Below are 27,674 nucleotides of genomic sequence, written 5' to 3'. Positions count from 1 at the left end.
GATCAATTTAAACAATGCCCTGTAGAAGCACTATATAACCATTATCGCCGTAGACAATTTAGTATCTTATAATAAAATCTCCGGGGTTTCTATCTCCAGATAGAAAGTGATGAGGAAGAGGACTTTGAAAATGTTGGCAAAGTAGGGAGCCCTTTGGACTATAGCTTAGTGGATTTATCTTCTACTAATGGACAGAGTCCTGGCAAAGCCATTGAGAACTTGATTGGCAAGCCACCTGAGAAACCTCAGACCACCAAGGACAACAGCACAGCCACTGCTGGAACAAGCGGGGGGCAGGAGGCAGGGGCACCAGAAGAGGAAGAAGATGAGCTTTTGAGAGTAACTGACCTTGTTAGGTCTGTAACAGTGAACAGTTACAAGACTCTTTTTCCATTTTTGTACTAATTTATTCCACGGTAGCTCTCACACCAGAGGGCCAGTTATTAAAAGTTGTTTAGTTTTTCCTAGAAAACTCCACTACAGAATGACTTTTTAGGAGAAAAAATTCAACAAGCCCTGAAGTCTTTCTGTGAAGTGACCAGTTTTGAACTTTGAAGATACATGCTGTAAATTTCTTTTTCCAACTTCATGGTCCTTGGTAATTGCACTCATGGAAAAAAAATCTTAACAACAACAACAAAAAAAGTTCCCTTTTGACACTCATTTGCCAAATTAAAAAAAATCACAAATTTGTTTTTAAAAATCAAGTACCATTTCTGCATCACTGAAATGATCACATGGTCCTGTTCTGTTGTTACCATGGTGATTGCACTGCTAGACCTCAGATCTTGCATCATCTTTGTTCCTCGAATAAACCCTGCTTGAGGTTATTACTCAATATGAGAGGTGACCTAGTTAAGAGATGGGTTCTTGTCATTTTCAGTCTCTTGGTTTTAAAAATCGACTTATATGCTGACAACTTCCAAGTTTATGTCTTCATCCCCAACCATTCCTCTAAAACTCACACCCACATCTATCCAGCCACTGAGCTGAGTTCACTTGGATGTCAAAGGGAAACTCAAACCTACTTCGCCCCATCTCTGTTAACGGTAATTCCATTGTCTCAGCTGCTCTGGCCCCCAAATCATTCTTTATTCTTCTCTCACATTTGACATTTGATCTGCTAGCAAATGCTGTTGTCTGTACCTTCAGAATATATCCAGAATCTGCCCACTTATGATCGCAACTGCTCCCATCGTGGTCCCAGTCACCATCTCTTCCCCAGACCCCTGCTGTGACCTCCTGGCAGGCTCCCTTGCTTCTGAATTAGCCTTCTCTACAACTTTTAGCCACACCAAATCTAAAGTGATTCTTTTGAAACCAAGTAGGAGCTTGGCACTCCTCTATTTAAAATGCCAAGGGCCCTTGTTATGGTTTGGATCTAAAATGTTCTCCCAAAGGTGTTTAGGGGTGAGGCTTCTGGAATATGGCCACATCAAGAGGCCTTTAACTTCATCAGTGGATTAATCTATTGATGGATTCATAATTTAATGGCATTACTGGGAGGTGATAAAAACTTAGGAGGTGGGGTCTAGTCGAAGGGCATGGGCCATGGAGTGTGGCCTGGGGACTATGTCTGCCTCAGCCCCTCCTCTCTGGTTCTCTCTCGGCTTCCTGGCTACCATGAGGTGAGCAGCTGTACCGTCACTCTTCTACCACAGATTTCTTTCTTTAGCACAATGAGCAATGGAGCAGCTGGCAATGGACTGAAACTGTGAGACAAAATGAATCTTTCCCTCTTTAAGCTGTTTTTGTTATTTTTTTGTCAGGCAACACTAATGAACACACGCTTTCCCAGGTAAAAGCCAAAGTTTTTATATTGGTCTGTAAGGTCCAACATGACCTCTGGCTGTCCTTACCTCTTCGACGTCATCGTTTACTGTTCTCCCGTCTGCTCAGCCTCCGTCCTTTGCACCTCTGCCCAGAAAGCTCTTCTCCTATTGCCACAGCTGCCTCACCTTCTTCAGGTTGTCACGCAGATGTCACCACCTCTGCAGGCACATTTTGCCTTTGCTGTTTTAATTGTGACCACTTCCTCCAGTACCCCCGTCCTTCCCTGTCAACCACCCTTCATGAGTATGCAGGTGCCATGTGGGTAGGATTTATATTTTCTTCACTGATGCCCCAGTGAGTGGAACAGTGAGTGGAACAGACCTACTATTTGCCAGGTACTATTTAGTTAATATCTGTTGAATGAAATTGTATATTCTGCCATTGCAATTAAATTATTCTAAAAAATTCATTATTTAAAATAGGTGTGCCATTTCTACAAGGCGAATCTTTAAAAGATTTTCAAGAAGGCTAGCCACAACTTATTTTTGAGATGAAAATTGGCAAAGTAAGATCCTCTCCTTATTTGAAGTTGTAAAATCATGTATTAAAGACTAACTGAGTAACCCTTTTTTTTGGGGGGGGAGGGTACTGGGGATCGAACTTGGGAACTTGCACTTGTGAGGCGGATGGTGGAACCGCTGAGCTAAATCTCCGGCCCTACACTATTCTTTCTACTGTCATATAGTATAAAGTATACTGTCATAAGGAAATTTGAAAATTTCCTTAATGGAAAGGTTTTAAAATGCTTTCAAGGGAAGATAGGATGACAACTTACAATGTGAATGTAGAGGTACATGTCTTTATTTTAAAGAGTAGGTTCTATAGGGAGCCTTTTCTCCAGTTTGATTTTAACTTTAAATTCCAGCTAAGTAATTATTGCTTAAAATATAATTGCTAACATCAGAAGGTTGTGAAGATGAAAATTAGACACTTAGTAAAAGTTTTAAAGTTTAAAAGGAAAGTTAACAGGCAATATGCAGCCTAAATTTTAGTACAGACAGGTATATGATAGTTACTTTTGAACTGAAAAATAAAAACAGAATTGAACAAGAGTAGACCACATCTTCAGGGTTTTTTTTGTTTGTTTGTTTTTGGTACCGGGGATCAAACTCGGGTCCTTGTGCTTGCAAGGCAGGCGGTGGAACTGCTGAGCTAAATCCCCAACCCTCATCTTCAGGTTTTAGGAAAGACATTTGTTCTTGTAACAGGACAGTGTCCCTGTTAGCTGACATGACCCCTTGGTCCACTTAAGAGTTCAGTCACTCAGCTTCTAGAGGGAATGGTTTTAAAGGCCAGTATAAGAGGAATTTCACAAAGAGCCATCTTATTCCTGTTTATTTCAACATGAAGAATCATGTCTCAGCAGCATTACATTGTAGGAAATCAGACAGTGGGATGTCTACTCATTTTGAGAGAAAAGGCTGGACAGAGTACTGCTCCGCTTTTTCCATTTCCTCAGTTATGACTATAGTCAGACCAATCAGTTGATTTTCAGTGAGGAAGTAATTTCTGAGAATGTAGAGTCTAACAGAAGCATACATCATCCACAAATAGCCTGGGAGCTTGATGAAATATTGACGGTAAATGCTAATGTTCAGTGAACTCTCCAAATAGGAGGCCTAACCACTGTAGCAAGGCAGTGTAAAAGAAGGGCTCAATCACATTTGGGGACCAGGGAGGGCTGGGAAATGCATCTAAATAGAAATCTTGAAGAATGAATAAGAAGGAGAAAACATTGCAGGTGGAGGGAAGAGGTTTTATGGTTGAGGAAAGAGAACAATAAATTTAAGAAAAAAGTCCAGGTCAGTGTGGCTGGACCACTTTGTTCTGAGAGGGTATTGAGCAATGGTGGCGAATCTATGACAAGCATGCCACAGTGGGCACACAGATCCGTCAGCCCATGAGCCAGTCACCTCAATAGCCAAACATCCCATAACAGCATACACAGATAGGGGCCATGCACATGCTTAGAAAAGTAGGGGCACCAGGTGATGACATCATGAGCCTTGACTCATCAACTCACTGAGCTTTCATATGGCCACTCAGTGCATTGCCAAGGAGATAGATAGATAGAGACAGATAGACAGACAGATAGGTAGCTTGGACTGGCTGAGTTTTAATACATGTTTCTATCAACCCAAGATTTTAGCTTTGAGTTTTATGAAAAACTGAAATCTAATATCCAAGATTTGGCAAAGAGATGTTCTAATTAAGAGACTTGAGATTCTGTTAATGTTATGTTGACCCCCTGGCATATATGGATTTGCAGCATCATATTCAGTTGTGGGGAATTTATGAAAAGAGCGTAATATATATATCTAGACTGTGATTTTAGCAGAAGCCCTCACAACATAGGAAATGCACTATATATGCCTTTTTTCAGAGCAGGCCAAAGCTGGAGGTCAGTGGAACATTGTCCCATTGTGCTGGTCAGCAAATTCAAGAGGAACCTCAGCTGAGAACCACTGCCACAGACTGATGATTTAGAGAATATCCAGTTCTTAGTGTTAAGTAAGTGTTAGCTATTTTGAGTATAGGGATAGATTTGTATTGGTTGCTTCATTTTTAAAAAATTTGTATTATTGTAGACTCCAAGTCTTAAATATCAAAAAATAACTACAGCAAAAGAAAAACTGAAAACAGACAGTGGAAGATCATTCCAAGAGGCCTGGACAGTCACTTGGAGTGACTGAATGCAAGAGATTATATTTATGTATATATTGATGTTGTCACACATCGTTTCAGATGGCACTTTGACACAACTTGGTGAAACCTAAAGTTTCTTGAAGGGAAATTGAGAGAATATTGCCAGTATCTTAGTTTTTGCATCTATCTTTCTAAAATCTGCTAGCTGCCAGCTTTCAAATTTCACTGTGCATAGCAAAACATGGTAAACCCACACTCACCTTTGATGGGGATTTTATCAAAATGACCATGTTGTCTGGTAATAATTGCCTTTTTCATGATTTCTCAAAGATAAAATTATGCAACTCATCTCTGAATTGCACAAATAGCAGAAATGCTGTTAAAGATGAGTCCTGTGCTAGTCAGCAACTTGCCACTGACTTACAGAAGGCAGCCTGGGACTCCATGTGCTTGGGTGAAAGCAGAGATAAATAATCACGCGAGGCTAGCAGTGATTTTGCGTTACGCTGTTGGTGACACCATGAGAGAAGAACTGGTAAAACTTGTGGCTTGGCCTGGAAGAACACAGGGGACAGACATCTACAATGCTGTGAGGGAGACTTTTTTGTTGCAAGACCCAAGATTAGAAAAAGTAATTTTAATCATTAGTGATGGGGCACTTTGCACGGCAGTGGCAGTGTGGTGGGGGTGGCCTTGTGCAGTGGGATCAGTGGCAGGTTTCGTTCCAAGCCCAACAGTGGGCTCTTGTGTCCAGCACTTCTCAGCCAACTCACTACCAACCTCAGGTTCATTTTCATCTTCTGTAACCTTTGTTTTCAACAATTTACAGATCAAATATATATGAACGTGCACGACAAACATAAGAGTTAATGGCACAAATCAATATTCGCTTAGTGCACTGCCTAGCAGAATAGAAAGGAAGGAGAAAAACCTAACCAATGTGTAATCTCCATTGTAGGAAAGAGCAGCACAGGCAGCACAAAAATGAAAGACATACTAAACTATGACCTGGGGCTATTGCTCAGGGACCTTGGAACGGAAGGAAAGCTTAGCTTCTTTTCTCAAGCCAGTGTTTCCAGCTTGCTATGAATACCTACCTGCAAGCTTTGCTTTTATAGGATGTACAAGTTACTAGAGCTCTGTAACAAGCACAGACAATTACATGAGAGCCAAACTCCACAGCCTATGAGAAACATTCACAAGAGCCGGGGGTGGGGGGGGCAGAATGCTTCTAAGCATGATCCAAGAAAACTGGACTCTACAGTTATGGATACTTTATCACTGCCCCACCCTTTCTTCTAGAGTGCTGGAGTTTGAACTCAGGACCTTACACTTTGAGACAGGTTCTCAGTAGGTTGCCCGGGCTGGCCAAATAGCTGGGATTACAGGCACGTGCCACTGTGCCAGGCCTGTCAGCTATTCTCATAGCTGCCCCACAAGGAATCTTCATCTTCTAAAATTCTTTGAAGCTAACAAGATGACAATGGTCTCATGGAGTGCCTTCTTCATCTCATTTAGGTACGTAGACAGAATACCCCTGCCAGATAGATGACCACATGCCAAAGATCACACCATTTGGTCAAGGAATTCCCCGGCAGGCTTTGAGGAGTTGGACTTGTCAGCCTTCAAGGCTTGTAAGCCTCTCTTTTCAAAGCCATATTATTACCTCATATGAGAAAGCATGGCCTATGGTCACACAATGAGATTAGTGTGCAGATTCCAAACCAATTCTAAATCACACAGTCCAAGATAGTTAAGTCCAGAGTTTGGGACTAGAAGATGTGGCTTCATGTCCCATTTCCCACTGAAACAGTGGTGTTTGTGATAACCTGGCAGTTTTTCTCTTTACAGCTCTCTGCAAAGTCTGTGGATTAGATGAGATAGCAAACACTTTAGAAATTGTTGCAGTACAAAGTTTTTTCCCTGAATGCTTTTTGTCACCAGCTACAGTTTATTGTGTAGAAGAAACAGAAATCTGTACTTCTGGTTGGACAGGGCTAGTTATGAGACACCTTAGCAATCAGATGGTACAACTTCCATTTAAGGATCCCAAAGCCTGGTAAATATTCTTCTTGGAGCCCAAAGCTGACTTTATTTTTTCTTTTATTTTATTTTTTGGTACTGGGAATTGAATTCGGGTCCTTGTGCTTGTGAGGCAGGTGGCAGAACCACTGAGCTAAATCCCTGGCCCCAAAGGCTGACTTTAAAGTCCACCAGTGACATAACTGTAAAAATATGTCATGAGAACTCAGAACACTAGTTAACAATTTGAAACCTAGCTCTCTGGGACTCCCTCCTGTCTTCAGACCTTCACATGTGCTGTTCTCCAGAACCCTGCTCACTTTCCTCCTCACCGAGCTATTTCTGCACCATCCTGCAAACCTCTTCTCCAATGCAGGAGACCTGCCCTGATCTCAACAAAGTCCTACTCACAAAGCAACTTAGAACTCTCTGTGCCACTTAATTCAATCCTGATTATAACTGCCCTCCCCCATAAATTTACGTTCCACAGGGCAAGATCCCTTTTTCTGGAACTGCTGATAAAGAATACAATATGTTGAATGAGTGAATGGAGATAAGAGTTTTGTGCTTCTCAATTTTGTTAAATGAGTTCTGGTAGCAGGCTGAAAGGCTTCTGGATAAAGGAATGCTTCCTTTGGCAACATTCTCCAATAAAAATAATTTATGGACTTAATTAAACCATCAAGATCTCCAGAGGCACAAGAATGGCCAAGGATCAAGTGTGCTGTGAATTGCGTTCTCAAGTGAAGGTGCTCTTCTCAGAAGCACAGTCAACACTGGTACCAACTAGCAGACAGTTGTCTTTTCTTTTTCTTTGTCAGGGCCTAAGAGACAGTTTCTAAGGTCTTTAGGAATAGAATTTAACAGGCAAAAATCACAAAGAAGGTAAAGTATGCTTATTTCAATCTTATTTTTCCTGGATTCTTTGTTGTTCTCTACAGGAGTAGATGCTTTAAATCAGTGTTTAGACCATCCAAGAGAAGTTAACACTTTTATCTTATCTGAACTGTGGGAAAGAAGGTATTGTTGTCCCATAAATACGATTTCAGACAACAGCTACCGAGTCTTGCGTGTATGTGTGTGTGGGAATGTGTGTGAGGAACAGGCTCTCCTGCTGCCCTCTAGAATCACACTTGCTTACTGCTTTTACCCTGCCCCCACTTAGTTAACTGTTGGTGAATTTTGGCCGCCTTAAAAATACATAAACAAGAAACAGGGCCTAACTTTTATAAAATGCATTATCACTGTGAAGGAACATCCTCAAGTAAAAGTTGACATCTGGGGCTGGGAATTTAGCTCAGTGGTGCTGCGCCTGCCTCAGAAGCACAAGGTCCTGAGTCCCATCCCTGGTGCCCCGATCCTCCCCCAAAGTCAACATCTGTATCAATAAGTATTGCATAAAAAACTAGAATCAAGAGAGATCTGGAACCTTGTGGCTCTGAAGTGCTGGCTGGAGCAGATCTCCTGGCTGATAGATGGTCAGGTTAGCTTTTCCTAAAGATCTCTTATCACAACTGCACTTTGAGCTCACATTTCACTGGGTTGTTCATATCAGGATTACACTGAGGATCTCTGGCTTTAAGTATCCTTTCTTTTATTATCCTTTAATTTGTTAGTCATTCTAGGTTTTGACAGTTCACAAAGACTGTAGGATTCATTTCTTCCCTGTAAATGAAGAGGCAACCCATGAGGTTATTAAACAAAATCTATTCAGTAGCTGGAAAAGTGAATTTCCTGTGGAATGACAGAAATTACATAGAAGCAAGCAATTTTATTTTCCTCAAATGTAGCAATAATTTTAATCTGTACATACATAAAACAAACAGTGCAATTATAAAACCTTGAAGGTGACATGCATATTTTAAGGTGCATTTGGGACGGGGGAGGATGTTAGCATCTCCAATTTTCCTTACCAATTTTCTTTCTAGTTCCTTATGCAAAAGCAATGAGTCAGGAAACTTCATCTGGAATGCTGAAGTTAAAGGTGAACCTCCTGAAGTCTGCAGGTCTAAGTATCACAATCAAAATGGAAATGACCTCGTAGAGCAGTTTTGTAGGGACTAGAGTAATACGGTTGGGCTTTCAAGCTGGAAATGAATGAAATCAGGGATGCATTCTTTTAAAAACTAAGAGATAATGTTTGTAACCAAGTGTCCTATTTCTCTGTCATAGTTGCTACCCATGTGAGCCCTTCCACCAATTTCTATTCAGTGTAGTTTCTGAATAGATGCTGTTCAGTGGAGTCATCTGTAACTAGGGGTGGTGAGATGCAGAAAGAAGGACCTGGGGAAATGGCTTCTTCCTTGAAGTCTGAGTCCAAGTTCCTTGTCCACATTGGTTCTCATGGCCTTTTCTCTGCTGTGCACGCAGAGGTAGCTGATGCAGGTCAGTGTTGTCATTATTTACAGGCCCAGGAATCAGATAAAGGTGAGTGGCGGGGGTTTACCTTTGTTTCTTCCACAATGCCTTTCTCGAGCTTTCCTGGCCTGCAATGGAACTTGTAGAACTAGAAAGTCAGTTTGCTGGCTCCTTTCTCAGAGGCCAGGCTGAGATGGGATGTGGCAGGGTGACAAGACACAGAGGGAAAACATGGTACCAATTAGCCTCAGAGCAGGATAGAGAAATTTATATTTGCACTGGTAGAAATTCAAATTCCCAAAGTCAATTTAAGAAAAAGAGCAGATTTTCCTTGAGCACTAATTTCCCTCTGTACAAGCAGCCCGTGAACTTCTGGTGGGTTGAGCCCAGACACCGGGGCGGTGTGCTGCAGTTCAGCTGGAGTGGCTCCTTCTGCCAGTGCCACTCTGGCATGAGCCCCCAAGTAAATCCGCACATGGTGTCACAGTTGCTGAAATAGTGAAATATTACTAGCCAAATGTAACTGCAATTCAATGTTATATTTCACACACAAATTTAGAAAAATCAAGTGTGGTAATAAAAGCATAAAATTAAACAGAAGAAAATCAATTTCTACAAGAAATCAAATGTATTTACAGTAAGATTAAGGGAAAAATAAGCTACTTGGGTCATAAATTTAATTTTTATTTTAAATAACGTTAGCTACTTCACCTGTTAATACAATAAAAGTGGAAAGAGCAAGCTGCCTTCCTCCCGAGATTTAATCAGAACATTGTATCTACAATAATCGACAGAACTCACATTTTGTCCTTCACCCATCTCATCAAAAATTATTGCATTTTTCCCCAAACTGATTTTTTTTTGATTCTTCTGTGTATATACTTATTTTTTCCTCTTTCCTGGAGGCATCTTGGTTTAAATCCATCTTTTAAAAAAGGAGAAGGGGTGTATATATGTGGAGGCAAAATATTCTCTTGAAGCCAACAGACACAGAATTGCTTGAAGAGGCTGACTGTACACACAAGCTGCCTGGAGCGGGGCCCGGAGGGCTGTTGGGTTTCGAGGAACGTGACAGCCTTTGGTGGACGGACACAAAGCCCCACAGGGCCTTCCTTCCTGGACAGGGTCAGGACTGAGCCGGCAAGGCGGAGTTTTGTCTCCCCCTTAGAACTTGTCATTTTGGTTCTCCTCCAAAAGCCTTCATCCAGATAAGAAGCCAATAACTGATTACAAAAATAAGAATAATTAAGTTTGGCTCTCAAGAAATAGATTGTCCAACTGTTCTGACTTGTCATTTTTTTCAATATTCAAGGCCTTTACAAAGAAACAAAAACATCTCTCAATCTCCCAACAAAAATGAACTTTTTTTTTGTTTTTGTTTTTTGCTCCAAATGCTACGACCTGAAGAATGGCTGCAGAATGAGATATCAAAAATCTCAGAAAAATATATAATATATCTGTATATCTCTGTATGTCTATTATTTAAATTTCACATTCCTTTAAAAGTGGTTATTCAGTCAGTAGCTGCTGAAGGAGGCTCTTCTGCTGGGCCTGGGGGGTCTGTGGTCCTGGCGTGGGCTTTTGAGATCCCAGTGGACCAGGCTGGTTCAGGTAAGGGTCCCCGCCTACCAGATTCACTGTACACTGGACGTCAGCAAACACCTGAACCTGTTGCACCTGCTGGAACACAAATAAAAGATGTGTTTAGACAGAAGGGTCTGCCCCCCCGGCTTATGAGTGGGTACTACTTGAAGTGGAAACTCACTAGAGCATTCCTCTAGTCTGTAGTCACCACAGAGAAGAACTCTTCTGTCTTCTTGTCCTACAAAAAGAAAATCGCTGCACTCATTTTGCTCAGGGTTCTGGAAAAGTTCACACTTTAAAAATAAAATCGAAATTGGAATGGTCACGCCTCCTACAGGGTTGCCATCAATACTGAGAGTTGAATGTCACAGCTAATATAATTGCCAAGGTTTGGAAAAGCCCAGTTACACAGTCTGGGTATCCAGTGTAAGGTTTTAAAAAATAACGTGCTATTTGGAAAACTAGCTTAAAATAAATAGCATTCTACATGATTTAGGAGAAAAAGTTTTTATGATGTTATTGAGAAATTAAGGACTCTAACCCAGTATTAGCAAAATAAATGACCACAACTCAGTAGTAGGACATCAGTATTACTAAGGTTAATGTCCAGAAGTTTTAGATATCATCTAAGTATATTATCACATCACTCTTTCACATACTGGCTTTAGAATTACAACAAAATATCAATAGAGCAATTATATATTTGACTTTTTTTTTCCAGCTAGACATTCCATTTAAACATTTCAGCTAAAAATAACAGTAAATCTATTACTGAAAACAGTGTGAATTTTCCCTTTACTTTCAGTAGCACTATGTGTATTCCTTAAAGGTGTCTACAGATGCAGTTTTAGCATTTTCTATTGAGAAAACAAAGCCACGAGTTAGTCTTTACCAACCAATCTTATTAAAAAGTTGTTGTAGAAATGATTAAGGCGACTATCACACTTTTGAGTGTTCTAGACCACAAACGGAAATGCCTTGCTAGGGCATCTAAGTGTCTCAAACTTTGACAAACTTGTGCTTCATGTTTAATAGGATCATCAAATGTTTGGTGATATTTTTTGTCATTCATCACGAACACATGCCAATTACATGCAGCTTTTCTGAAAATTCTTCTATCCTAAATAAAGTTGTTTTCTATTAATCTCTATTGGCCAAATGTCATATATCTTTTTTTGTTTTGTTTTTTGAGACAGTCTTGCTATACAGTTCAGGCAGGGCTTGAACTCACCATGATCCTCCTGCCTCAGACTCCCAAGTGTGGAGTTACAGGCATGCACCACTGCACCAAGCTCAAATGTCAAATATCTTCACCATCAAATTTCTGTATCAGTCTAGCACATGGTCTCTTATCCTTAACCCATTTATATCCCACGTCTACTTCCTGACAATTAAGGGAGACAGCCCATTGAGCTTTAAATCTGTAGTTAGATTGGGATCATGTCTGTCCTCATCTTCTTCTTTGCAAGTTTCCAGATAGTGTGCCTTTCCTGTCTGCTCCCATTTGTTTTCCCTTGCGTGGCCTCTTTCTTGTGTGTCTAAAGCAGACCAGCTCCAAGTCTGCTCCAGCCACCTCTGTGCGCTCCCCATGCTGTGCTCCATGATCGCTCATTCTTGCTCCTTTACTTTGGAGCTTGCTGCACCAGGGACTTCCTCTTGCCCAGAGCAGTAACACCCTACCCGCCCTCTTCCTGCTTCTCTCTTCTGTGTTCTTTTCTTTTTCTCCTTTCCATGTGTCTCCTCCCTATCCCCACATCCTCACTTTTTAACACAGCTGACCCTATATACTCTGCCAATCCTCCTCTCCCATTTTTTCTTCTTTTTTTCTGGATATCTGTCTCTATATTTCTATCTAATGCAGCCCCACCTTCTGTTTGGCAAATAAAAAAACAACACAGGAGTGAGCAGGGATGTCACAATGGGCTACAACAGAAAGAAGATTCTGCCACTCACACTTCACATGAGCATAAACCACAGTGCTTTTTGGGTACCCCCCACCCTCTAGTGCTGCGGATTGAACTGAGGGACTCATGCATGCTAGGTAGGCAAGGCTCTTCTGAGCTGTATCTCCAGCCCTAGGCACTGACTTTTAAATCAATATAGTATAAAGTTCCATGTTTACATGTCTCTGAATATGAAATATTAGGGCAGAGCCTAAGGTGATTTAAAATCAAATATTTAAAATCATTCTTGATAAAGACATGATAAAAAAGAGAAGAAATTCTACTTTAAATACAATTATGTTTAGACAGTCTATTTTTGGAGTTAAAAAACCTGAGAAGACTAAACCAAACTCTTAAATGCATTTCAGCCCTTAAAAAAAAAAAAATTGGAGACACGAGTTTCACTATGTAGTCCAGGCTGGCCTCAAAATCAAAGTGAACCTCATGCTCAGCCTCCCACGTTCTGGGGCTGCAGCATTTCAGCCCTTCTGAACCATCACCTGTAGACTACTGACCCAGGACTTAGGCTGCTGCCAGAAGAGGAGCACAGGGTGAGAACAAAGGGCCAGCCTCTGAAGATTCTCTAGCATAGTTCTTACTTCAAATACTGTTCTAGTTGGTTGTTTTTCCCTTTAAGAGATCTATAGTGCTGCCTAGTTCATGGCTTTGTGAGTGTGCGACAGGCTGTCTTCATTATACCATCACAAAACGTTCTCCCTTTACCCTCGTAAGACTTAAGCGCTTCCTAAAACTCTGACTCTGGACACAGGTTCCTAACCAATCTTTCTCCTCTAGAATTAGTTGCCCAGCAAGTCTCCCCTCAATCATCTCTACCTTGAGAAGGTCTAAACAAGCACCCCCTTTGGGGATGACTGTGTCTGTAGGACTAAGTCTAGATCCCTTAATACTCTGCTGGGAAGTCCACTTCCGTCTACTGTAGCAATTTTACCTTAGTGAAAGTGGTTTCCCAGGACAACCCTAAGATACTATTATTCTCTGTCTCTAGTCCAGCCTGACCCAGCCCCCAACAACCATACCTTTCTCCTTCATGTTTTTCCTCTTTATTTTTTTAAAACATTATTTATTTGTTTATTTTTGGTGCTGGGGATTGAACTTGGGCCCTTGAGCTTGAGAGGCAGTTGCAGCACTACTGAGTTACATTCCTAGCCCTTCTCTCTCTATTTTTAGTGCTAGAGATAAAATCCAGGGTCTTGAACATGCTGGGCAAGTGCTTTTCACTGAGCTCCACCTCCAGTCCCCTTTCTCCTTTCTTTGAATAGCTATGGCTCTTGTTATTCATAGTATAAATTTGATAGTTTGTCTTCTTTGGTATGTGACAGTTTATGTGCACGTATCTATTAGTTTTACATTTCCACAGGCCTTACGCAGTATGGCAGAAATAGCTAGCACTTTGGTGTTAGTAAGACCCACGTCTGAATCCCAGTCCCTCTTCTTTCTAGCTCCGTGAATGGTGCCTGCAATTAAACCGCCTCAGGTTCTGTTTCTTCATCTGTGAAGAAAAGGGTACCACTTCCTTCATAGGTTACAGAAAGGATGAAAGGAGATAAAGCATACAGCGCCCAGCACAGTGTCTGGCAAATCATACATTTCACAGTGCAGGTTCCTTTCTTGTCTTCTCCCCTCAGTTCACCCAAAGGTCCACAAAGATAAGTGTATTTCTACTGCCATTTGTAGCATAATGTCTGTGTTAAAAAATATGTTTAGGAAGCCTGATTTCCAACCATGCCCGTCGACATAAATAAAGTTTGATTTCTGCCACAAAAACAAAACAAACAAACAAAAGACTAAACCAAAGTTTATCAAAATTTCTAAATTTAGGTTAATAGAGGAAAGTGGCCACCTTGCTGTTTGCACTGCTCAGAAACTTACTTCTAGAGAGTCAGAGTATACAGTAGGCACTACTAATATGAATTTACTGAGATCTTTTGAGGTGTTTTAGCTAAAGTGATTTGAGCATTGTTTATTTACAAAATAACAATCAGCAGCCACATTTGTGAATCCATTATCCTCTCTTGAGCACTGGGTTAGATCTTCTCAAAGCTTATCTCACAGAATCCTCTCAACAGTCCTGTAAGTGGGTATCTTGTTAGTTCTGTGGTCACACAGCAGCTCAGAAGTTCTGTAATAAACCCCAAGTGACACAGCTACACACTAGGTCACACACCAGGACCTGGTGACCCAAGGTCAAGCTCTTGACCACGAGGCTACACGAAGCCCTCCATGGATCTAGGGTGTAGATGACAGCTCCGGGCTTAGAATTTTCTTACTGACCTGGGTTCCGTCTGCCTCTGTTTTGAGGAGGTCAGTGGATGATAGCTGGTTGCAGTAGAGGCCTGTGTGTCTCAGTGCTGGGTCATTTATCTATAAAAAGTGAACACAAGACCAAATTACCATTTAGTTATTTAAGCCGAAGAACAAATTCTTCAATGAAAACCATCAGGAAAGTAACAGGAAGGCAGGAAAAATAAAAGCTTGGCAATTTACTATATTGCTGCAACTCTCCAAGTTTCCCTTGGGGGTGGAAAGTGTGCAGGGAACATGAGGGGGACTTCCGGGATGCTGGTGACATCATTTTATAATCAGGATGTTGGTTATTCAGATGTATTCAGTTTGTGAAAATTCAGAGTGTATACTTTTTGGATGTTCTTATATATAGTATTTTAATAAAAAATGAATGCTCCCCACAAGTTAATTAACAAAAGACTTCTATTTCAGTCAAGGCTCAGTAACAGGGATTATATATTGGTCTGAATTCACTTGAAGATGGACAAAATACGTGAAACAAAGGCACTCAAGAAACTGGATGAAGGCTAGTATGGGGCAGTGATCCCTAACATTGGGAAACAACTGCGGAGACCTTGCGGCAGCAAACTCCCAGCCTATCCCAGCTGGCCGTCTCCAAGAGCTGAGAAGCTGCAGCTGGAACCTGATGATCAGATTACCATTGTAAAGAGAAGCTCCAAGATGAAGCACTGGAGATGTGCAGAGGTTCTCAAGTCTATAGCTCACAGATGCAGAAAAAAGAGTCCCTTGGACAGATGGATGGAGTAATTCTCAAGGACCACACACACAGGTCTGGGACTAGGTCTCAGGCCCAACGGTGCAAATGGAAAACGTCATAATTCATATAGTATCAGGTAACATACCAGAATGATTCTGCCTCAGTAGTAAGGCAAAGTTAGCCCTAGAAAAATGACTGCCTCTGTCTCACCAAACAATGGATAAGACTTGAAAGGATTCAATTGTTTCCAAAGAACCTAACCATTTCCCAGAAAAAGGCTCAAGAATACTTAAAGGAATATAAATAAGGTAAAAGTTATGTCTGGCACCCAATAAAAATACCAGATATGTAAAGAAGCAGAAAAATATGACCCATAATGTAAAAGAAAATCAATTAAATTCAACCCCAAAATGATTCAAATGGTAGAAGTGATAAGTGAGGGTACCAGGACCATTCTAATAACAATAGTCCTACTTCCCCCAAACCAAAGAACAACTTGCTGGAGCCCACGGCACGTGGGACTGGGACCTCTGAGGGTGGAGCGCAGTGTGTGCAGAAGTAGTGGTCAGCACTGTTCCAAACCTGATGAGTCAAGGAGCTTAAGGAACTCAAAGAGTGAAGAAAAACACACCAGAGTGTATCATAATCAAATTGCTTTTAATAAATTATAAGGAAAAATATATAAAATCATCCAGAGAGGAGAAAAAGTCAACTATACACAGAGGATCAAATGAAAAATGACAGCAGGCCTTTTCTTCCTATTTTACATTATCTGTTGCATATTTTGGTCGTCATTTACACTTGCAGTTTCTCACACCAGAGAAACGATATGATATTTACACATGTGTGTCCTATTTATTTCACTTAAGAGTATGGCCTCAAGGTGCATCATTTAGCTAGAAATGTCAAGGGAAGGAGAAAAAGGGAGGGTGGGGAAAAGAAAGAAGGGAAGGAAAAATATATGAGAACAGAAGGAAGAAAAATGGAAACAAAGTTTTTGTAAATAGGGAGGGGTGGAGGTTGGAAGGAAAGGAAGGGGAAGGTGAAAAAAAAAAGAGTCTAGATATATCATGCACAAGTCCAAAGTCCCAATGATGAATGTGGTCATAATGTACACCTAAAATGCACCAATAAATGTAATGGAAAAAAATGTCAGCAGACATCTTATCAGAATGCTGCCACTGAAGATCTTTAAAATACTGGAAGCTGAGCCAGAGTGGTGGCACAGGGCTGTAATCCCAGCACTTGGGAGGCTGAGGCAGGAGAATTGCCTCAAATTTGAGGCCAGTCTGGGCTACAGTGAGTTCAAGAACAGACTGAACTACATAACGAGACCTGTCTCAAAAATCCCAAACCAAAACAAACAAAAAAAGTATAATAAACCTGAAAGCTAAAATTGCCAACCTAGAATTCATAAGAAAGAACAATAAAAACCTAAAAGAATCATCACCAGCAGACCTACACTATAGAAAACATTAAAGGAGCCAAGCACAGGGGTGCACACCTGTAATCCCCTCACTCTGGGAGGGTGAGGCAGGAGGAAGGCAAGTTCAAGTCCAGCCTTGGCAACTTAGTGTCTTAGCAAGACCCTGTCTCAAATATTTTAAGAAATGGCTGGGATGTAGCTCAGTGAGAAAGTTCTGGGTTCAATCCCCAGTGCTGAAGAGGAAAAACAAAAAACAAAATGCTTCAGGTAGAAGAAAAATGACAGCAGATAGAAATTTGAAACTATACAAAGAAATGAAGAAAACTGAAAGTAATAACTACATGCGGGACTGCAAAACCAAAACCAACCAGCCAACGAAAAACAAACTGCCAGGCATGGTGACACATGTCTGCAATGCCAGCATTCTGGGAGGCTGAGGCAGGAGGATCACAAGTTCAAGCCCACCCTGGGTAATGGAACAAGAACCTGTCTCAAAATAAAAAAATTTAAAAGGTCTGGGGATAGCTCAGTGTGAAGACCCTGAGTTCAATCCTTTATAACAAAAACAAACAAAACAATAAAAAAGGATTTCTACACAAAAAAGTAATTGGTTTATATATTTTCAAGTCTTGCTATTAATTACGGCCATATAGTAATACCCTGGTCACTACAGTCTGCTTTATGGTTGCTCATCTGTATAATAATAGTAACCATAGAAGTTACTCCAATTATCTTCTTAAACATTACTTTGAACTTAGTCATTCCTAAAAACCAGCAGAAGTTCCAAGATACCTCCAAATACTTAGATGGCGCCCCCCAAAGAGCTTGTCAAATGAATACTAAGCATGATATAAACAACCCTCTAACATTCTTCAGGCTTTTCAGTCTGTTATTTCTGACTAGGTTATCCTAGGTTATCCTGTGAGAGTCAGTCTTGAATGTTCTTTTCAAATCTCTGTCTCTTTTCCTCCTCTGTCTCTGTGTCTCTGTCTGTCTTGGGGTACCAGGGATAGAACCCCAGTACCTTCACAATGAAATTAACTGTATCTTGCCCTATTTATTTAGAAATTCTGAGACAGTGACTAAATTGCCTAGGCTGGCTTCAAACTTGTGATCCTTCTGCCTCAGCTTCTAAAATAGCTGGGATTACAGGTGTGTTCCACCATACCCGGCCTTCAGTTCTCCTTCTACAGGCAATTTTTCCATGATGCTTTTCCTGACCAGGCTCTTTCCTTTAAACACTCAGTAGTCAACTATATATGTTAAAGTCTCATTTGACATAAAGATGTATGGTCCTGTGGGAGGCTACCTCTGATACAATTGTTTTGTCCTATTATTCAATCCATTGTTCGTGTGGTATCTTGACATATTACTCTGTATGTTCCACAGAGGTCTCTTTGTAGATAGTAATGAATATTTGTTGATTAAAAGAGAGAAATGAAGAAAATGTGTTAATATTCAAGCATAACATTTTATAACAGATCAAAAACACTGAAATTTCATGAGACTAAAATCTTATTTTTAAAGACTGCCAAAATTTCCACTGTATCTTTAGGGTCATCAATTAGTAAAAGAGAGTGTAAAGAACAAAGAAGCTCGTTTACCTCTGGTGAGTAAGTGTCAACACGTGTGACTCCCTGGGACAGTGGACAGTGGTGTGTGCGCACTGTGTGTGGCAAGTGTTCAGTAGTGCCTCTTACCTGATCAGGGCACACAGGGTTCATTCCTGGCATCTGCAAAGAGCTCATCTGCATCTGGCCCATCATCGGGTTCATGTTCTGAACACTTGTGTTTCCACCTGCCATGGACACGGTGATGCTCATGTTGTTGTACACTCCTGGCTGTGCAGGTGTGGGCTGGTTCTGGACAGCTTGACCGAACACACTGTTAACTCAAAAACAATGCCAATTACATCCACTGCTCATGGACAACGTGACTGGATTCTGTTTTACACCAATATAATTCTGAGCAAAATATTTTACACTCTTAAATTACATGCAAAACTATAACTTCTATCAGGACTGAATACAATTCAGAAACATTTTGAACTCTGCCTAATGGGTTAAAATCTGCAAAGAACTCATTTAAAGTTATAACCATCTCCTTAGACCTGAAGACAGATAGCCTCATGTCTTTTTTTAGGAAGTAAAATAACAAGGGAAATGATTTTCACATGGTCTGTTTTACTGACTTCTTTCTTCATGGCCAAGTTCCGAACTGTTGTTATAACAAAGATGTCAATTTTGTGTGTTTGTGTGTGTGCGTGTGTGTGTGTGTGTGTGTGTGTGTGTGTGTTGGGGGTGTTGAGACAGTGACTATTTAGTTCAGGCTGGCCTTAACTCACTATGCAGCCCAGGCTGGCATCGAATTGCCATAGCCATGCAAGTCTCCTGCCTCAGCCTCCCATGTGCTGGGATTCCAGACATGTGCTACCACAACCCAGCCTCAAATTTTAAATCAGTATGTATCAGTTAGCAGAAGAGTATGGAACATATTCAAAGTAATTCAACTTTACAACTTCGCATTTGAACCCTGAAAACTCTCAGGATACAAATACATGTATCTACAGGAAAATGATATTAATTGTATCTTTTATAAAATCTACAAAATACCACTTATTCTATGATTATAAATCAATTGTGAATTCTGGAGATTTTGATTCCAAAAATGATTTTTCCCATCATGGCTTGTTTATTCTTTGTTCGCTCCCAAGTGGTAAGCAGGATGTACTGACTTTCAGCTGCCAGTAAATTAAGGTAATCAGACTGAAATTAACAAACCAAGAAACAGTCTATTCATCACAGCTGAAGAAAAGCTGCAAAAACTTCCCCATGTAATTACAAAACAAATGCTCACAGAAAATTATATGCCTTGGAATGGTCAAGAATGCATTGGTGTAAGAAGAAACCTATCAATGCACTTACTTGCTAATGAGAACACTTGTGCCTCAGGTGATGCTCACCTGTCAACTGATACATAAATGTTCACCGAAGACAAAGGCTGTGTAAGTTAATAGTGCGAGGACTGCATGATGTCTTAGTTGCTGATAAAGGTCTAGGGCTTCATTTCCATTCAAGTTTATATTTGGGACTTTACTAGCTAAGGTTCTTTCCTGTCAACAGCTCCATTTTTGTTTCTTCCATCGGGAAAGAGGACCAAGCCCTTCTGTAGCTGGAGTCGCTCAGTGGAAGGACAGTGGGGTTTAGTGGAAGCTCAAGCTCAAGGTTCACAGGGTCCCTCCCTCACTCTGCACTCTTGTATGCCTTGAGGAAATGAGCACAGTTTTCTCAGGGGAATACCAGGTAATTGGTAATTGGTCTTCAAAGATGAAGACTCTGGCCTAGAGCAGGTCTCATATATATTACAGGTATTAAGAAGGAGGAGAAATCCCTGGTCAAATAAGTTTGAGAAACAAATGGGTGAGCAACAGGACTTCCTGGCCTTTAAAATGTTAATAAGCATTTGGACTCTCCCTTCAGCTGAGTGTTGTATAGAAATACAGCCCAGTTCTAGGACATGTAGGTTTGGTTATCCATTTCTTTCTCTTGCCACCAGACAGATAATGGAAAAGAATCACATTATACCATCTCCCAACCTTACATCAGTCTACTTACTGGTCCTCTGATTAGTTGATGTTTAACCTCTCTCTGACTTCCTCTGCCACACACTACACTCCAGGTTATTTGCAGCAGGAGCTATTTTCTCCTGTTTTTGGTGGTATCCTATATCATTTACTAATGAGTAGTCACTATCTCTGTTAGTATGTATGTCTATATTGACTAACCTACACATGAACCAAATATGCAAGCATGAATTTTGAAGAGGTAATGGTAATTATTTTTTCCCCAAATTACTTGGGAAAGTCAAAGTTAACAGAAACTACTGAAATACAACAAAAGCTCTTGTCCACATTTGAATCTGAATCCAAGAAGTGACCTGGAAGTAGGGAGACATAAAGAATTGGAAGGAGGCACCAAGGGGGAAAATGGTATTACTTCAGAAATGACGGTGCGCGAAGTATGATTAAGGTGACATTTAACATCTATGGCAAACAAGGCGAAATTTAAGGAGAGGCTTGAAGTGTGAGTCAACAAACTGTGCGGCCACTAAGGGAAGAACATTCTGGCAGAGGAGTTGAAGAAGGCAAAGGTGCTGAGTCTGCGATGGAACTGGCACATCTGAAGAACAGAAGAATAAACAGAAGCCGGTGTGGCTGAATGAGTGGAAGAAGAGCAGATGAGGTCAGAAACACACCCAGGAGCGAGACGCCGCAGGGCTTCAGGGCCCGTTTGTGTTGAGTGAGTTGGAGGACTTTGGAGAGCTGGGAGTGCAGGGCGGACGCACTGCCTGTTTTCAGCACCACTCAGGCCACTCGCAGAGACTAAACCATTGTGGGGGAAAGGTGAGCAGGGAGACAGGAAGAGGGTGATGGGTGGCGGCTTGCATTACAGTGTGTTCAGTGGAAGGGGGCGATGCTGCGAAGGGGACAAGATTTCATAATGTATTTGATGCGAGGTGAGAGAGAAAGAGAAAACGTTTTTCCTTTGAGCAATTAGAAGAATGGAGTTGTCATGGAGATGGGGAAATTAAGAGAAGAGCAGGTTTTGGGGAGCGTGTGTGTTGTGCTAGAGTTGAGAGTTCTGTAAACTTCTAAGTGGAGATGTCAATTAGGTAGCTGGATATACAGTGCGGTACCCGGGGATTTAAGTTTGGGGGTAGAAAGCACAGAGACGACATTTACAGAGTAAGACTGGATGCTGTGGCCATGGGAACTGAGGCGATACGGGAAAAAGGTCCTAGAATGAACTCTGTAGTGTCAAGGAAAGTGCCAGCAAATGGTAGTCTTCAGCAAGAGACTGAGAGGTACGGTGAACTTTCAAGAGAGAAAGTTGTCTCAGAAACTAAATGCAGAAAGAGCTTCAAGAAATGATAAATGAAGCTAGGTAAAGTAGTGCACACCTATAATTCCACTCTTGGAGGCTGAGGCAGGAGGATTTCAAGCTCAAACTCAGCCTGGGCAATTTAGCAATTTGGTGAGACTCTGTCTCAAATAATAAATAAAAAAGTGAAGGTCTTGGGTTCAATCCCCACTCCACAAAGATGAATGGGGAAGGGGGACATGGCTCTGCGGTACAGCACCTGCATAGTATGTGCAAGGGCCTGGTTTGATTCCTATCACCGCAGAAAAATTAAGAAATAAAAAAAATAAGTGCTCAAATATATTAGATGCTACTGACAAACACTGCACTGGACTTTAACCATCTTGACAAGCACTGCAAAGGTGAGCAGAGAAAGAGGTTAGTGAGACCTGTAGGCAAGACTTTTTTCAAGCCTTTCTTTTCTTTTTTATGGAGGTGGGAAATCCAGCTCAGAGCCCTGTGAATGCTGGGCAAGACCTCTACCACTCCACCTCCAGCCCTCAGAGCCACACTGAAGTGCTTAGGTGGAAGAGGGAGCAAGGATTCTGCTGGATTTCATTAAGGAGTTTTTTCCAGGTATAAGAGCAGTAGAGGACAAGCTAGCTAGCAAGGGAGTTGAGAGTTGCTGTAAGGGAGAAATTAGAATTATGGACATCAAAAGCGAGTTTAGCTGCCTCGCAAGCTCAAGGTCCTGAGTTCAATCCTCAGTACCAAAAAAAAAAAAAAATGCGAGTTTAGGAGGTTGGGATAAGAATAATTAGAGACTGAATTCCTCTTGTGTGTTACATAGACTGTTCCATTTCTATCCAATTTACATACCATCCAAACTAAGTGCATGTAGTTCTCTAACAAAAAGACTTCCTCTCTCACCTTTCAATGAACTTTAAGAGAATATGGCCTTATGTTTTCAATTTTAGCTGCCTTACTTATTATGTTGTCAGATTAAATGGTTTCTCTGTCATTAGAACCAAGGCACAACCAAATTAAAATCCTTATAAAACTCAAATGTTGTGTAAAAAGTTCAGCAGCCAGGATCTGGAAAAAAGACTTTAGTGTAATAATTCTAAGCAAAATGGGTAAGATGAGGCCACATGAAAATCTAAATTTTCAAAATGGGGCAGAATAATCCAAGAAGCCATAACATCTTTTGTCGTTATTATGAAATCTTTCCAACACACTGTGTGCCCACTACTCAGGCTCTATTGAAGTCTAACATTTTAATAGCCTTCGTTTACATTTGTACGATTTAAAAATGTTCTTATAAAGACTTTTTTTGGGTGGTACTAGGGATTGAACCCAGGGCCTCACATGTGTCACCAGGCAAGCACTCTATCACTAAGCTACATCCATACCCCCTTTTAATTTTGAGATAAGATCTCACTAAGTTGCCCAAGCCAAGGCAGGAGACCCTAAGTTACAGTGCCCAGCTCATAAACAGAGACTTTAAAAAGCATTATCCCTTTCTGTATGTGTGCTAGGAAAGCTCTGCTTCTGAAGGGAGTTAACCATATTCTTTAGGTGCACTGAGAGATAAGATGAAAAGACTGTGGACTACTTCACCATTTTTCTGTACTATAACTACACTAATCTGTCTTAATGACTTGATGCTTCAAACATTTAAAAATTATTTTGCTTTGTTGGTAATGTAAAGTTGAGGCCCCTCCGGCATCTGTTCAGACTCCCGCGCTGTGGAGTGTTGGGAATGGACATAAACAAAACACCGCTCCTTACTTGTTGCTTCCCATTGCTCCTTGTTGCCAGGCCTTCATGTCTGGTGACTGGTACCCCGAAGCGGGCGGAGTCTGCTGGAGCAGAGAGCTCTGAGGAGGAGGGATTGGCATTGGCACCATGGAGCTTCCTGGGCTTAGAGATGGTGCAAAGTTGGCCTCATTTTGGGGAACCATTCCTGAAAATTGACAGAAATTAATTTATGTGAATACACTGTAGAATATTAACCCCCACAGAAGAATAAGCTCAAAAGATCTATCATAACATATTTAGAAACATCTTCTTTAATAAACTAGGGAAAATAGGTTTTTTTAAACTAAGCCAGGGTATCTTATATGAACAGATAGATGAACATACACATTTGAAAGAATGCTTTCCATTCATTGAGATACTGATTTGCTTAGCAGGAGTATATGATCCCCCCCGCCCATTTTGGGGGGCGGGAGCGAAGACCAACAGGAGAAAGTAGGAGATAAACCTAAAAACCACTTTCTTGACCTGTTGGGAATCTGGAGATTACAGGTACAGGACAAAAGAAATGAGGGTGATGGATAGCTATGTCAATAAAGGGGAGAAATAATCATATCTGTTCTGGGAATGGGCAGAGGTTTTCTGGGAACTTGGTTGTCACTCTTTTCAATCCTTTTATGGTCCTTTCAGTTTCATGACAACAGTCAACTGTCACGGTGCTGGGGTATGTACCATTTAGCAGGCAGATGGGACTAGGATGAAGTTAGAGGCCGTCTGGCAGTCACTTTGTTAACATGAATTTTTAAGTGTAAAAAACATGAATACACATGTTGGATTATTTGGGTAATAAAAGTAACTTGAAAAGGGAAATAATTAGCGAAGAAAAACATGTATGTGAAAATGAAAAATAGGAAGTTTTGCTGTCCATACTTCCTCAGTCTTCTCTGAGGGTTCTTCCTCCTCCACCCTCCTTTTTAAAGCTTTACTGAAACATTAGCTACATAACATGAAATTCATTTACTGTAATGCAGAATGATTAAAATTTTTTTGATTTAAAAATTTTAACAATATTTATTTATTTGAGACACTATGTCATCCAGCAGGCCTTGAACTCACTATGGAGCCAACCTGGCCTCAAACTCTTGCCAGTCCTCCTGCTGAAACCTCCTGAGTAAACAAGGTAATTTCCACAACTAGATAGCTATCCAACTTTGTTCTTCTTTTAAAAAATTGTTTAGGCTATTCTAGGTCCTTTGCATTTCCATATACATTAAATTAAATTAATTAAAAAAACTTTTTTGAGACAGGGTCTCACTATGTAGTTCAGAATGGCCTTGAACTCACTATGTAGTCCAGGTTGGTCTTTAACTCATGGCAATCCTCTTGCCTCAGCCTCCTGAGTGCTGGGATTACAGGCGTGTGCCACCCTGCCTGGCTTATTGATATTTTCTACATTTCTACTTATGCTCAAGCTCTCTTCTAGCTTCTGGAACACACAGAATAAATTTATAGCTTAGAAGTTCTTTAAAGTTCCTATCTACTAATTCTGTCTTTCCTTGTTTCATCTCACTATGTTTTTCTTATAAGAAAACATCTCACTATGTTTTTCTTAAAACTTATCTGATAAGTTTTCCTTATCAGATAACCAGGTTTCCAGTTGCTTTTGTTCTTTAGTATTGGTACTCTGATATTATTATTATTATTATTTAGTTTATTATTATTGTTATTATTATTGTTATTTAGTACCGGGGACTGAACTCTGGTCCTTGACATGGCGGGGCAGCCAGTGGTACCACTGAGCTAAATCCCTGGCCCTAATTTTATTATTTTTAAGACTTTTAAAGAGCAGTAAAAGTTCCAAGTAAAAGTGAGTGGAGGCACAGGTATCTCCTATGGCCCCTTCCTCTCGCATTATCGACATCCCCCACCAGAGTGAGACACTGTCCTAAGAAGAACCTACCCATTATCATTCAAATTCCACAGTTCACAGCAGGATTCACTTAGGGTTGTGATTCTGTATGTTTGAACCAATGTGTAACACATGTGTTCACCATTACAGTATCATACAGAGGTGGTTTCACTGCTCTAAAAATCCTGTGAGATGACCAGTTTTAGTACCGAGCCAGCCTGCGGATAATGCATGAGAGGGAAAATCAGAGTTCAGGTCCCAGTTCTGTCTCCACCCCGAACCTTGGATTCCTTGGCCCAGATTCAAAGTGTGACTGAAATATGCAGTCAATGTTTTTAAATAATTCTTATGGTAAAAGACAATGCTATTACTCCCCCTCAAATGCTTCCTTTTGATTCAGATACTTCTATTCCATCATTCTTGGCACTTTCTAAAGCAGTTCTGGAAGCTCTCTCACGTCTTTGTGATCAAACATCCGGTGACTGCTACCATCAAGGCCGTCCAACAGGAAGGCGGCTCGTAAGACACTAAGGTGCACCCTCATCCACCTCATCACGGAATCTGGCATCATGCAACTTCTGTCTCTTCCCAACATCAAAATGACCACGAGGGATAAACATTCTGCATCAACTCAGGACACTGAGACAGCACGGCAACGCAACTAAAGACACTCATGATGGAAGAGAGCTTCAGAAAGTGGCAAGAACAATAGGACAAGGTATCTGAAGCAGGGGGTGGTGATCTCAGGGAGATGGAGGGCAATGTATTTTTTACTGTAATATATTTAAAAAATTTAAACATTAATGATATTTATCACAAATTGAAATCCAGTCCCTTCGTACAATTCTTTGTCTACACTATTAACTTTCCCTGCTAGAGCAGAATGAGTATCAAAGCCATTTGATAGCAGCAAATATAATTTGAATTCATACTTCATCTATTTAGTTTTTCAAATAACATCTACTCAGTGACAGATTACTGTGCTAAGCATTGGAGAAACAAAGAACAGATTAAAATGATCACACTTTATTCATGCTATTTAAAAAGATAGGTTAGTAAGTGATTATACAGGGTAGTGAGTGTACATGTTGGGATATCAGGGAAGGATTTTCAGAGGAAATATATCAGAGAGGAAGAAGAAACAAGAATGAGAAAGGAAAGGAAAAGTATTTTATAAAGTGGGCACAGGAAGTCTAAAGAACTAGAAGTAAAAAAGCACAAAGTATATGCTCATTTTTAGAACTTAGAAGTCTGTTGTAGCTGGAACACTGAGATATGGAGAGAAGGGGAAAAGAGGTGATGGATTTAGCTGTGAACAAGTTTGGAGTACTGGTGGAAAATGCAAGCATGTCTGTTCAGTACAGCTGTACACATGAGCCAAAATCTGGTTCAGAAGTAGAGAATGAAGCCGTTGGCATGCAGAGGTCCCTGGAGCCCCAGAAGTGGATCACTCAGAAAAATACTTGGAGCAGCACGTTTAATGCAGTTCACATAAGAGGGGTCACTAGATGGGCTTCAAGGAACCTATGAAGTGGGTATAATATTAAAAAAGAAATTTCCTCATGTTTATTTTGAATATTGTCTTTGTATAAAGCAATTTTAATGTTTAATTCTGTTCTTACGCATTCACCATGGCATGACTTATCTAGAAACATCCTGTTTTAAAGAATACAAGAACACACACTCTGCCATTCCTATTACCAAATGTCCCTTCATTTAATTTGGGCCTAAAATAAGCTGAAAAAATGCCAAGCAAAGCTAATGTAGCCATCTCTGGTTTAACTGTTATTAACACAGGGATCAACAAATATTTCTGCTAAGGGCCAGATAGTAAATAGTTTTGGTTTCGCAGGCCATAAGGTTTCTGTAACAACTACTTTGTTGTGTGAAGCCAGCCACAGATAAACTACTAAGCATGTGAACATAATAAATAAGTGAGCATGGCTGTGTTCCAATAAAACTTTACAGAAACAGTAGAGCTGAATTAGACTTATGGATCTAGGTTTACCAAGCCCTGAAACATGTTAGGACACACATGTTTTAGAACTTTTACGTAACAAATTTACTGGCAATAGAAGCATAAAACTAACAAAGACCAAAGAACCCTTACATCTGGATTTCCTTAAACTACAATAAATACGTGTGCGTGTTTCAGGAGTGCTTTGAAAAAGTTGCAACTTTACCAAATTTGAATTAGTACTAACTCAAAACCTGGTCTTGAAGCTCTAATCAGAATCTTGGCCATATTAGAGCAAATATATAATTTAGAAGTTTAAAACACCATATTTTAAATTATTATTCTTCAGAAAAACTA

The 27,674-nt window shown here is 40.6% G+C and overlaps 1 protein-coding gene across 6 annotated transcripts in view; it reads right to left on the bottom strand.

Moving 5' to 3' along the window:
• Positions 1 to 8,723: 8,723 nt before the first annotated feature.
• Ncoa1 (nuclear receptor coactivator 1) overlaps positions 8,724 to 27,674 on the bottom strand; it is a 268,563-nt gene continuing 249,612 nt past the window's right edge. For 3 of the 6 annotated variants that reach the window (XM_019204623.2, XM_019204624.1, XM_033763076.1), the window contains 4 exons: positions 23,485 to 23,659; positions 18,535 to 18,718; positions 14,679 to 14,768; positions 8,724 to 10,539 (listed from right to left, as the gene is read on the bottom strand). In XM_019204623.2, coding sequence (XP_019060168.1) covers positions 10,369 to 10,539; positions 14,679 to 14,768; positions 18,535 to 18,718; positions 23,485 to 23,659 — 620 coding nt within the window. In that variant the 3' untranslated portion in view covers positions 8,724 to 10,368. Of the gene's footprint in view, positions 10,540 to 10,624; positions 10,682 to 14,678; positions 14,769 to 18,534; positions 18,719 to 23,484; positions 23,660 to 27,674 lie in introns of all 6 variants that reach the window. The other 3 variants (XM_019204628.2, XM_019204627.2, XM_019204626.1) reach the window with 3 other exon arrangements.

Source organism: Fukomys damarensis, unplaced genomic scaffold (genome assembly GCF_012274545.1).
Source record: "Fukomys damarensis isolate Sample0158 unplaced genomic scaffold, DMR_v1.0_HiC HiC_scaffold_2, whole genome shotgun sequence".
Lineage (NCBI taxonomy): Eukaryota > Metazoa > Chordata > Mammalia > Rodentia > Bathyergidae > Fukomys > Fukomys damarensis.
This window is presented reverse-complemented; position numbering and strand designations above follow the sequence as displayed.